Source organism: Dendropsophus ebraccatus, chromosome 1 (assembly GCF_027789765.1).
Source record: "Dendropsophus ebraccatus isolate aDenEbr1 chromosome 1, aDenEbr1.pat, whole genome shotgun sequence".
Taxonomy (NCBI): domain Eukaryota; kingdom Metazoa; phylum Chordata; class Amphibia; order Anura; family Hylidae; genus Dendropsophus; species Dendropsophus ebraccatus.
In genome coordinates this window covers 223,212,367-223,226,104 of record NC_091454.1, presented here as the reverse complement: position 1 = coordinate 223,226,104, position 13,738 = coordinate 223,212,367, and the positions used below count along the sequence as shown (strand labels likewise).

General features: G+C 46.0%; 1 protein-coding gene and 1 pseudogene across 1 annotated transcript; both read right to left on the bottom strand.

Annotated features, from left to right (window-relative positions):
- Positions 1 to 1,318: 1,318 nt before the first annotated feature.
- Positions 1,319 to 4,950, bottom strand: LOC138785155 (zona pellucida sperm-binding protein 3-like). The gene is made up of 7 exons (XM_069960758.1): positions 4,916 to 4,950; positions 4,252 to 4,355; positions 3,996 to 4,173; positions 3,804 to 3,924; positions 2,253 to 2,344; positions 2,040 to 2,173; positions 1,319 to 1,536 (listed from the first exon to the last, which is right to left on the bottom strand). Exons 1-7 carry the CDS (start codon positions 4,948 to 4,950, stop codon positions 1,319 to 1,321), a joined length of 882 nt encoding a protein of 293 aa, XP_069816859.1.
- Positions 4,276 to 13,738, bottom strand: part of LOC138770288 (zona pellucida sperm-binding protein 3-like) — a 13,923-nt pseudogene continuing 4,460 nt past the window's right edge.

The following is a 13,738-nucleotide window of genomic DNA, read 5'->3' as shown; positions in this document are numbered from 1 at the left end:
CCAGTCTAGCCATATTAAACTCCAATAGAGCATAGAAGACATTTATGGGAGAATGGGAAACACTAAGGCTGACAGGGAGCATGAAGGAATGAGCAGGGCAGATGTAGGCACAGTATAGCAGCCCTCTGTCTGGGGAGAGAGGGGTTACAGCTATGGAGAGATTACCTCCACAGTCCTGTCCCCTGATGCAGGCCCCAGTCTGAAGTGGATCTGCTATGATTTGAAAGGTAAGCGAGACTTCCTGGGTCAGAGTACAGGGCTGTAGACCCAGCTATGCAGCCCATGCCCCACCCCCACCCAATACAGGGAGCTCTTAAAAACCAAGTCACAATTTTGAAAAAAAACTGAGCTCTTAAACCAAGGTACCACTGTATTATCTTCCTATATAATGGATTGGGTTCAATATACACATACCAGGCTAACCCGGCTATGCAAGTTATAAGCTTTAGTGGGACAATGGCCACTGTGGCAAATTTGGTGTTCAGTAGATATTAGGGTTAATGAACAGATGAAGCATCACATTTAAAAAAAATAAAAGTCATGCCTTGATTGCTTGGGGTGGGAGAGAAATCAGAACTAGAGATGAACAAACCGGGTTCCGGTCCATCAGAACCCAAAAATTCGGTGTTGGTTTAGCGGGGGCTGCTGAACTTTGATATAAAACTCTAAGGTTCTCTGGAAAACATGGATATAGCCAATGACTATCCATGTTTTCCGCATAGCCTTAGGGCTTTCTCCAGCTTCTGCAGCCCCTGCTAATCAAATGCCGAATGTTCGGGTTCGGATGGACTCAAACCAGGTTCACTCATCTCTAATCAGAACCTACAGTCCTAGAAAAGTATAAAAAAAAAAAAAAAAAAAAAAAAAAAGTGTGAGTACACATTCCATGTACAAACTAAATACAGAAGATGTGCTATAGACTGGAGACACAGAACTCCCAGCATTATGAGGCCAGGAGCTCCAAATCAGTTAAGTATTCATTCTACTGTACTTACACATGGAGACTTAAACTCCCAACATCATAAAACCAAGAGTTCCACGATTCCCCTCCATCGCACATCTGTATTTACAGACTGCATGGAAGGTCCGACTGTCCCCCAGAGGGCAGAAATTGGATTTTCTGGTTTCATGGGTGCCAGGGCTGGTGGTGTGCATCTCCTCTCTGAAGTCTACCTCCAATGGTCTGCAAACACAGGAGAAGTCAACTGTATGTACAATCCCCATTGCATATAAGTTACCCACTTCAAGGAGACCTAAGACAAGAACTGCTAATTTTTCAATTTTTTTATTTTTCATTTTTACACAGATTCTTTAGCAGTTATCTTTTCAGACGTTTTCCAACCACAGAAAAAGCAATGACAACGACCACAGTAGTGACAAATCCAATTGCCACCATCGCCCACAGCTGGAGAGGTTCCTGGCCTGCACCCATCCTGGAAGCTTGGGCGGTTCCTGCTCTGGACCCCTGGTCAGGCTTCGCTACAGTCACTAGAAGAGGACCCAGTGTGGCCAGGCCGTGTTCCTTCACCTGAGAACCTGTCAGAAGCAAAGTCAGATACAAATTCACAAGCAACTCCACTTGTCACATAGCCAAGTAACATACAGCAATTTAGACCCATTGAGGTCTAATGGCCACAGCATCTTTTTGTCTTTAATCAGAGATATTATTCTAGAAAAGTACAAATACCATTTTTGCCCTTAATCACAGCATGGATGAGTCCATAGAATTCTCGCTAGGAGACATTGGCAAACGTATGGAATCAGGAAATACCGATTACTTCCTACTGACAACAAATTTAGTTTTTTCCAACAGTAAAAACCTAACAATTGTGCGCTCAAGGCCTTATACCAAGTTTTATGGTCTCAAAAACCTGGACGAACCTAGTCAGGTTTATGAGCGGTAGAAGCCTGGGTTTGGTCTAACGTCAACACACAAGGGAGTAGTTTTACATGACGTCATGAGAATTAGTGGTATACCAGTGATAAGCTAGCTTCATTCATTACTACAGGTCTCTGTAGAGAGGATGTCCTTTACTCACCAACATCTCTCTTCCCAAGTCCTCTCGGCCTCCCAAAGTACGAGCCCCATGCCGATCTGGGGCCTGTAGGAGAAGCACAGTTCCCGGTGGCACAGCACTGGCAGATCCCACTAGAGCCTTCTACAGGTGACCAGCTAGAAAATTAGACAATTTGTTAAATGGTTGATACACAACTGATCCTCAAACTCAAAGGTTACTTCTATAGGTCCTGACCTGCTGGAGGCCTTGTTGTAGGAGCAGGCCTTGTTCACTGGGTCAGGGGTCTGGTCGATGGCAGCAGCTCTCAGAGTACAGGTGACGTAGATCTAGGACAAAACAGGAGCAGTCACTTTCATCCTACTTAAAAGTAGTTTTAATAGTGTGGTGACCCCTGAAGGTGTTGTGTCAGAGGATCGCCCAGTCACTCGCTAGAAGGAGGGGTGTGACACCACTCCGGTTGCAGATAGCAGAGATGCAGCCGGACCTTAGGATGTTAATCCGTGACGCCAGTGGCACACCTGCTTTTATTTTTAAGGCCAGTTGTACCTGCTGGGTTGCTACAAGGTCCCTTGGGATGATATTACAGTTGACCTAAGTGGTGTAATGACCCTCCCGCACTGCCTCACACAGAAAGGTGAAGTGGCCCAAGGCTATAGTGTACACTTTTTACCATAAATAAGCTTGTTTTTACTTAGATACTTGGGTGCAGCAAGTTATACAGCTTTGACTTGACAGTATACAACAGCCACATCTGTGACAGGAAGGTAGTAAGGAGAATAGTAGTGCAGACCAACTGGCCTGTTGTGACAGACAAGCAGAGTAGCAGAGAGGAAGAAGTCGTGAGAGTCCCAACTCAAGTGGTACTGTGCTCTGCTGGGATGTTGGAGGATGAGGTAGAAGAATACTTAGAAGAAAATCCTTGTGCCTGTGTATTGACCTTTGGGTCTTTGCACCACCGTATGCCTTTTAGATTTGGGGGGGGGGGGGGGGGGGGGGGGACCTGCCCTAGGGGGTGACACAAGGCCCAGACCTTGTTACCTGGGATTAGCTGAATGCTGAGGGTTCCCTGCTGATAACCGCGGGATAAAGAGTTCATAGGATTTGCGCAACTTTGCTCTATCCGGATCAGTTTCTTTCTTTTTGCTAGTCTGTGGATACTGTCCTGCTCTGACACTCCTTGTCCACAGCGTGGGTTGAAGTTCTGACTCTCTCTCTTTTGGTAGATGTTTAAACACTGCATAGTGTTGTGAAGCATCACTGATAAGAAACTGTTACAGGTGTCCTGTTTGACGTCCTACCCATACGGGGTTCTGACTAAGACTGACCTATTCTTCCTGTCTCCTACGTGACTTCCTTCCTCAGCACATCAACGTGCGCTGTGAGTGGGTGAAGAATGCAATAGAAGCAAAGAGGTGATAGGACAGAAGAAAAGATTCCCATAGGTTCACAGATCCATGTGACATACAAACAATAACCCTATAAACACACACTTCAGCTGTGCAGCATCTGAACACATACTTCTATAACAGCAACATCTAGCGGCAAAACCACCACCACATACGTATAAGCATTTATGAAAAGGTGTATATAACACCTGTGGTAGGACACCACAATGGCATAAATATATGGAACCTCTATTATTCTTAGACAGTTAAGTATAGGCTACCAAAGGTGCCCATGTCAACACCAGGGGCCATTTTAACCAGTTTAGCAAACGTAGAAGCCCCCATTGTAGGGGGGAGGGGGTGTACAGATGTCAATACAGGCTCAGGTCAGAGTCCTTACCAGGGAGACTGCACTGTCTGTGAACCTGAAGGCATCTACTATGAAGCGAAGAGTGTCTGCTTGAGGTCTTGGAGAAACAAATACTGAAGATGAATCTTCTTGCATCCCATCCATCAAGCACCTGTAGGAGAGATGAGCTGTAGACAATAGGGTCCTTGAAGACTTGGGACATTATTGATGGGAGTAACTCACCCATTGTTAGAGATGATCTCATAGCGAGGAGTGGAGGTCACATCTGGGGTAATGGTGGCCACACAACTGTCCACAAACAGGATCATCGGGGCATGGTTCTGAGTGTCCAGAGAGGCTTCTATGTAGAACATGTCACCAAGCTGGAAGACGAGTGATGGACTGGGAGCACTCCAGTCCGCTGGAGAGAAGATACTGGGGGATAAGTAAAGGCCAGGAGACTCAGAACCCCCCACCCTAATACTAGAAAGCTTCTTACCAGTCATGAGACGCAAGGAGAAGGCCAGCCGCTTTTCTGAGGTCACGGTGCTGCTGAATGGGATCCATGTTGGCTTGATGGCCTTACTGCTCACATTACCATGTCTACACAAGAAAGAAATTGTACTAGGAGAGTGGGAACAAATCCTAGGACCCATATCAGTACATGGCCAAGTAATAGATACTTGCAAGTAAAAGGTACAGAGAAAAAAAAAAAAAAAAAAAAAAGGAAAGAAGAACTCAAGTCATAGCAAAGTGAGTAGGGCTTAAACTGAGGTGGTTGAACCCAGGTAGGTAGCTAAGGAGTTTTGCAATAGTTTGCGCTTTAAGGCAGGTATTGTAAGACTTAAATTCCCATTGTACTTGAACAAAGCTTTGTTTAGGTTGTCCAAACAATAGTTTTGCAACAGCTGGAGGGCCGCAGACACCCTATTCCTGCCTATGGGGTAACCAGTAGAGAAGTACAGTATTAGAATCTCTTTTGAGGCCCTTTTATTATTATTACTGTAGTTAAGAGAACGTCGGCCCAAGGGAAAACACCTAACAGTGTCCAGTTTCTGGCCCAACAAGACATGCATACCGAAGGGGTGGGTTATCAATAGATGGCAGTCAGACAAACATTTGGCCCATGCAAAGATCCATAGAAAACAGTTACAGGGATTTACATGGAATAGCCACTTTGAGGGATCCCATGGACCATTTTCTTTAGACCACCAAACACTAGTACAAGGTTTCTTAAAGTGACTGTACCACCAGGCTCAGGCAAAAGCACTGGAGGCGGGCCAACCGCATACTATATAGACTCACCTTGGATAGAAGCACTTGATGGGAACCACAGCAGGGTTAAACCTGGTGATTGGCACATTGCTGGGAGAAGTGGGGGTGTAACGTAGGATGGAGTTGTAGATCAGCCAGTCTGGAGTCATCTGGAAGACATTAGTTACCTGGTTAATACTTTGGAAACAAGGGGGCAATATTAGCAGGCACTTTAGGTTTCACATAGATGAACTATCATTCTCTCTCTATTAGTATCTGAACATTACAGATAAGGGGGGCTTATTACATATAAGACAGATCACTGATTAACATTACCAGGAAGGCCTAATGGAGCCATTACCAGGAAGGCCTAATGGAGCCATAAGACCTTGCACAATTCACCTGCTAGTGGTGTATCCATTCATCATACTAGCTATAGACACATCAACATTTGAGTGTAAACCTATTGAGAAGACTTCTTCCCATGTCCTTCAGCCATCACTCACCTCTAAGCTGTTTCCGCAGTCCTGAAGACTGTTCTCAAAGACCACAACAGCGTCTGTAGTTTGAGTTCCTGGGGTACAGGAACCCAGGGACAGGTCTGAGGGCCTCACCAGCTTACCATTACCATAGAAGTCTCTCTTCACCATCACCACTATCATGTCCTCACCACACTGCACACTGATAGGGGAGGATGAGGGTTGTAGTGCAAGCTGTCGGGACGGATACTCTGCTCCAAGACTCCTGGAGCCCCATCCGTATACAGGCTGAAGACTTCTCGGAGACCCAACACCAGAGACTGAGTGAGACTGAGACCAAGGGTTTGCTCTAGGAGAGCCCAGTCTAGAGGAAGATTGTCCAAGTCCTCTAGAAGATCCCCATCCAGCCTGGTTACTCCTCCACCAAGTGTCATACTGGCGCCGGGGTCTAACCGAGGAGCTGCTAAAGCCTGGTCCATAGAGCAGAACCACTAAGAGCCAACTCCACCTGCTCCACAGTTCCATCCTGACTGCAGGACAAGTCATACAAGGAGAAGGTGGAGGAGGCTGAGCTTTATACCCATCACACGGCCATCCTCCACCTGATGCCAAATTACACTCAGCTGGGCCTCCCCACCACCACCACATGTGATGAGGAGACAGCCATGAGGAGGAGTCATGCTAGGAGCTGCTTCCATGCCTTTGAGTCTATTCACATCAGATATTTTAGTTGAGGTTCACATTACATTATTGGGGGTATCATCTTCATGCCATTCCCCATGTGGTAAGGCTAGGTTCACACTGCATTTTCAGCATCCGTTTAACGGATCCGTTTTTTTTAACGTCCAGAAAAATAGGGTCAGCAACGTTTTTTGGTCCGTTTTGGTCCGCCAAAAAAAACGGATCCGTTTTTTTTTTTATAATGGAAGTCAATGGAAAAACGGATGCACACAAATGAATCCGTTTTTTGCAAACCGTTTTTCATGCGTTTTTTGCAAAAAACGGATGCGTTAAACGGATGCTGAAAACGCAGTGTGAACCTAGCCTTAAACTGACATGTTATTTATGTTCGTTGAGTCAGTACAATTACAATTATACCCAATATATATAACGTTTATTTTATTGCTTTTAAAAAAAAATTAACTTGAAAAAACATAAAACGTGTTTAAAATTGCTTGATTCTGATCCTTATAGTGCTGTAATTTTTTGGCCTATGGGCCTGTGTGATGTAAACATTTTTTGTGCCATTATCTTTTTATCGGTGTCGCACTTGTGTAAATGCAATTTTTTTATCTCTATTTTTCATTAATCTGATGTGACCAAAAATCAACAATTTTGCACCTTGGTGGTCTTACGCCGTTGACCGTGTGAGATCAGGGATGTTATAACTTAACTGATTCAGCATGTGGCCATAGCAAATATGTTTGTTTTTAGTTTGTATTTTTATTTAAAAAAAAATAGAAAAGGGGGGGGGGTGATTACTATGAAAAAAAATTAAATTATTATAAGGGTATGTTCACACTACAGAATCCGCGTGGAGACTTCAAGTCCCCCTAACCGACTCGCTCATAGGGATTAATGCAGTACATATGTACTGCTTTAATCTATCAATATATTCAAAAGGCCACACAAATGATACAGTGATCGTTCAGGTGGCCCAACTGCTAAATTTGGTTGTTCTGTCTAAAAGCAGTGTGAATGAGCGCCAATCTCACTGATCTGCACCCATTTGTGGTTCGTGGACAGCCGGCAATCATTATGACTAAAAGGACCCTTACTCTATAGTCACTGTCTTCATACATAGCTACTATCAGCCAACCACAGTGCAGTTTGCATTGTTCCAAAGATGACCAAACGAGGGTTCAGACATCTGCAAAATTGGGATATTGGGTTGATTAAAATTGCTTTTTAAAAAGTTGCCATAGAGTCTCAGCCTGAGATGAAAGCAGAACATGCTGGTTGCTGGTGGGGGGCTTGTTGGGTAACAATATGGCAGCCTACCTCTAGTGAACCGACCGTACATTAAAATATGGGGACCCCATAGCAAAAAGACTGTACAGCCCCTCCCCCACACAATGTTACATCATTCTCCCAGGCCAGTTGAGTATGCCGGTCCTGAGGCAGACCATGTTTCGCTGGGCCCCCTGCTGCACAGGCCCCATGATAATTGTGTGGTCTGCCTCCGTGGTAGCTACACCAGTTATATAACAAACGGCACCAATAATAATTTTATAAATATGACATACAGATAAACTATTGGGGATGGCAGCTAGCAGGAGGGCTTCTGGTGTTCACTGGGTCACAGTGGCCAGAAGTGGTGATACCCTCCCCAAGACACAATGGCACGGAGCTTTGTGAATGGTAAGTGTGGGTGCACTGGACTAAAAAAAAAAAAAAAAAATATAGCACAGAGTCCAGCACTTAAAGAAACAACTTAAGAACTTTAGTGCAATTTAGGTGAATATCTTTACTTGGTAAAGGTGCTAATAGTGCTTGATGTAGTAGCTGACAGTAAGTAGAAGTGTTGCTTGACTGGATAGGTTCAAGAACTGTCTTAGGGACCCTGCCTAATTAGTGCAATACTCTGCAGTGATGGTGTGTAGGATAACCTCATACTTACGTTTGAATAAGACCGCCCTTTGCCAAACAAGTCCAACAAGTGTCAGGTTTGGTATTACGAGTCCTAGCCGTGAATTACTGGGTGAAGCTAACACCTCAAGGTTCCCAGAGAAGGCCAAGCAAGTATCAGCGGAACACGTCAGCATGGGCTCTTTGTTCCACTGCGGATCAGTCACTGTACATTGTCCTGATATTTTATTAGGGTCCCAGGTATAGGCAGGGCTGAACCCAGGTGCCAGTTCCCTTATCACCGCATAATGATTTTTCTAGTCTCATGAACAACTTAAGGCCGTAAGCACTCTTTTGTCCTCATTCCTTCTGGCTGCAGCGAGTGGGCGAGTCCGCCCGGGTGATCGCTAGATCGTCCATGCAACCCATAGGATATAGGGGCAGTCTGCTGCCGCTGCTACTATTCCACGGGGCGATGACAGATCGCTGCTATACAAGTTGTTTGCCTTTCAACATGTTGAAAGACAAATTCAACGATCAACATGAACGATGTCAGCTGATCATTTCCTCCTATTCCACGGGACGATAATTGTTCCATGGAATAGGGCCTTTAGAGCTCTGGTTCCCACCAAGGGCTCTGGCCATCTCCACCATCCCCCCCACCAGAAACTTATATAGGAGTGACTGGGTGTATTCTCCTAGTACTAGGGAACATACTAACAAGATGGATGTGATCGGTTGCGAGTACGTGTGGTACCTGCACAACAGTGAATATAAAGCAAACAGCATTTAGCCCCTTTTACCTCCTTCAGCTGTACATAGAAATGTGAAGATTGTGTGGAAAAGCACCCATCATCCCCGAGTGTGGCACCTGACCTTTACTTCTGGACAGGTGCCAAAACTTAGTGAAACATTCATACAGGAAGACAGCACCTATTACCAAGCCTTGTCTCCAATACTGAACCAATCTGATGGGAATTTCTTACTGAAAATAGTTTGGAACACATTTTTATATTATTTGTCACAAGCTTAGCCATGTCCAGTTCCAAGAGGCTACATGACACCTAGGGAAGCCCACCACCTACTACAGAGCAGTATTTTCCTGTAACATGAAAATAGAATTCCCCCTGACCTGAGTAGGTGTCCTCTGCCCTAAATTACTTTATGGTACAGGAGCAAGGCCAAGTATTGTAATACACAACATCCAGAGTGGGGAGTATGTATAGAACACTATGTAAACCTCAGCCTAGTGTGAAAGAACTTGATCACTCATACTGTACGACTACATTAGACCCATAGGTGATACAGTCATCCAAGACCTATACAGGGACCAGGTCTTCAGCCAACATCGATGAAGACAACTTTTTTGGATCTCAATACCCCAAACTTTGCCCATATTGAAGTGGACGACATGAGTTTACAAAAATGTGTTTATTTCTACAGATTCTGGAGTAGATCTCTTGAGAAGACATTTTCTAACCACAGCAAGAACAATGACAACAACTACTGTAGTGAGCGATCCAAAGGCCGCCATCACCCACAGCTGGAGAGGTTCCTGGCCTGCACCCATCCTGGAAGCTTGGGCAGTTCCTGCTCTGGCTTAGCTCCAGTCACTAGAAGAGGACCCAGTGTGGCCAGGCCATGCTCCTCCACCTGAGAACCTGTCAGAAGAAGCAAAGTCAGATTGTAGATCAAAATTGACAGCAACTCTTTTAGCACAATCATGCTCACAATGCTTATACCCGTCAAGACCTGATAAGGTCAAGTCCAACACTTGAAAACCTTTATAATACCCAGCCTCTCCATGATAATGCATTAAATATTAACTCACCAACATCTCTCTTCCCAAGTCCTCTCGGCCTCCCAAAGTACGAGCCCCATGCTGATCTGGGGCCTGTAGGAGCAGCACAGTTCCCGGTGGCACAGCACTGGCAGATCCCACTAGGGCCTTCTACAGGTGACCAGCTAGAAGAGATTCAGACAATTCTTGAGTGACCACCACCATTATGTAGTTGTATATTCTGAATATTCAGCCAGTCATACAGGTTCCTACCTGCTGGATGCATTGTTGTAGGAGCAGGCCTTGTTCCCTGGATCAGGGGTCTGGTCAATGGCAGCAGCTCTCAAGAGTACAGGTGATATAGATCTGGAACATTTAACAGACATTGTCACCCTCTAGACCCCACCCTCTAGACCCCCATTTACTATAGGTTAAGGGCCATATTACACAGCCTGATCACTAAAGTAAGTAAGTCAATCTGCTAGACTGGCGCTTTCTTACTGAGCCTATTACACGGCTCTATCATGTAGCAAGGGCTGCACAGACATAGTAAGCAATGTCTGTGCAGCCCTATTGTAAAATATACACCTTAGAGGTGTCTGGTGTCCTTCTTGCTTCTGCCCTCTACAGCCGCTGGCACTTCTGAGTTGGTCTCCGGCTGAGTGGCCTGTCACTTCAATCACGGCCCAAGATTGCTCAGCCAATAACTGGCAGATTGTCACTTCAGGGACTAGCTCAGAAGTTCTCGTGGTGGCTGCAGGCAGAGGGTAGACGCAAGGAGGACACCAAGGAGCATGGAGAGGCATGTACATGTAGCGATGTGTGCCTGGTGGATGATCATTTTAGGCTGGAACAGTCAGCCAATGATTGTGTCATCAGTTGATAGTTCTTTATTATGGTCCATTTACAGGGAGCGATTATCGCTCATATTTTAACGACAACATTTGAGCGATAATCTGTTTGTGTAAACACAGCGATCGATCAAGCGACAAGTCGTTGATTGTGGTCTTTCAACGTGTTCAATTGCTTCATCTAAAAAGTCTCAGAAAGTTGATAAGGCAAATTATCGCTCCGTGTAAATGGACCATTACACCAAACAATCTGCCAAGTCATCCTAGTTAGGGCTATTACACAGTGGTGATATGCCAAAGTATAGGCACTATTAAAAGCCTCGAGACAGGTTTTATGTTAGTCCCGATTTGTATATTGGATATTCCCACTATAGTGAACACTAAAGTCACTACAAGATCACTAGTCCTTACCAGAGAGACGGCACTGTCTGTGAACCTAAAGGCATCCACTATGAAGCGTAGAGTGTCTGCTTGAGGTCTTGGAGAAACAAAGACTGAAGAGGAATCTTCTTGCATCCCGTCCATCAAGCACCTGTAGGAGAGATGAGCTGTAGACAATAGGTTCCTTGAAGACGTGGACAGTATTGATGGGAGTAACTCACCCATTGTTAGAGATGATCTCATAGCGAGGAGTGGAGGTCACATCTGGGGTAATGGTGGCCACACAACTGTCCACAAACAGGATCATCGGGGCATGGTTCTGAGTGTCCAGAGAGGCTTCTATGTAGAACATGTCACCAAGCTGGAAGACCAGTGATGGACTGGGAGCACTCCAGTCCGCTGGAGAGAAGATACTGGGGTATAAGTATAGGCCAGGAGACAGAACCAACAACCTAATACTAGAAAGCTTCTTACAAGTCATGAGACGCAAGGAGAAGGCCAGCCGCTCTTCTGAGGTCACGGTAGAGCTGAATGGCATCCATGTTGGCTTGATGGCCTTACTGCTCACATTACCATGTCTATTAAAAGAAGAAGAAAAAAATATGTATGTAACAAATTTCCACTGCATGACCATGAACTGCAAAGGGTTATGGACTAGAGATGAGCGACTCTACATTACAGAAGTGCTTTGTTTGCTCAGCGGCCTGCCTATGATCTGTGACCCAGGCACCTGAGGTGGAGTAAGGGGCCTATTCAGCGGAGCGATAAATCTGCCGATTATCGCTCTGTGGAATAGAGAACGATCAGCTGATTGTGTCATCGGCTGATAGTTCAGCTGGATTCAAACCTAAAATCAGTCGCCACCCGGACATCACTACGTGGAATAGCGGGCACCCGACGATTTCATGATCATACATTACCTGTCCAGGCTGCAGGTCTTCTCCCAGTCCCGCGCTGCAGCATCAGCTTCGGAGCGGCCCGTCTGAGCTGAGAGAGCGCTCAGCCAATCACTGGCCAGGACTGCCGCGGCCAGTGATTGGCTGAGCGCTCTGTCAGGCCGCTCCGAAGCTGATGCGCGGGACCAGGAGAAGACCTGCGCCTGGACAGGTAATTATGGAACAAGGACTGCAAGGACATAGGTAACAATGTCCCTGCAGCCCTCACTAACGATTGTCGGGCCGTGGAATAGGCCCAGTAATCGAGCGCCAATCTAGCAGATCGGCGCTCGTTTATGTCATTGATCAGGCCCTGCTCGGCCCCTGGAATAGGACCCCAAGCTGTAGCCAGTCCTGGGAAACTTCTCCCAGGTACGAACCAGCTTTTCCAGGCACCTGCGGTGGAGCAGCACGGACTTCAAAAGCAACAGGCTGATAAGCAGATTGCAAAACAAAGCAAGTTCACTCATCTCTAGTCATTTTATAAAATGCTACCAATTTAAAAAAAACCAAAAAAACAAAAACAAAAAACACTACACTATAGAAGTACTAACTAGAACTGGTACTAACTTCTATAGGCTTTTTGGAAGACAGTTGAATGCAGCCAAGCGTCAAACTATCTAGTAAACATGTCACTAGTTTAAACTGAATGTACCACCAGGCCCAGGCTGAAGCACTGGAGGCGGCCGACCCACCCCTAGTGGGAGGAAACCCCAGCCCCTCTGATGTGACTCCATTAGAATCAATGGAACCCTATCATGGAGGGGCTGGGGTTTCCTCCCACTAACGGTGGGTCAGCCACCTCCAGTCATTCAGCTTGGGCCTGGTGGTCAGGGGCAGATTAACGTTACCATAGGCCCCGGGCTGTTCACCAAGCCTGGGCCCCCCCACCCCACTATAACTATGGCAGCACTAGCCTGGTGTTCATAGTACAGGACAGATAATGTCATGATTTGTGCAAAATTGCCATAAAAAGAAACTGACTTTTTGCAAATCATGGCGGAAGTGTAGCCAGGAGACAGTATAAGTCTGTTTGGGTGGTCATGGGCCCCCCAGGAGCTCAGGGCCCCGGGCTGCCGCCCGAAACACCCCTATTGTAATCCACTACTGCTACTACAGTCACTTTAGGCTCCTCAGAAACGCTCTACAGGCCATTCATACTGTACAAACTCACCTGGGGTAGAAGCACTGGATGGGAACCACAGCAGAGTTAGACCGGATGATGGGCACATTGCTGGGGACAGTGGGGGTGAAGTTTAGGATGGAGTCATAAACCAACCAGTCTGGAATCATCTGGAAGAGAACACAAGATTTACACATTAAATAACTTCTGCTGAATTCTGTATAAAGCTCCTACAAATGACCTTATACAAGGATGACGCATAGAGGATCGCAAGGCTAAACCAATGAAGACTAGACACTGTCCGACAAGAAGCCTGCAGAACATAGACACATGGAAGTTACATCTGTAGAGCTATCGGCGTGACTAGTGTCATACCATATATACCATGCTAGAGAGCTACTGTATTACCAGAAGTGTTCTTATGTCCTCCAGCCATCACTCACCTCTATAGTGTTCCCGCAGTCCTGAAGACCATTCTCAAAGACCACGACACTGTCTGTAGTCTGAGCTCCAGGGGGGCAGGAACCCAGGGACAGGTCTGAGGGCCTCACCAGCTTACCATTACCATAGAAGTCTCTCTTCACCATCACCACCATCTTGTCCTCACCACACTGC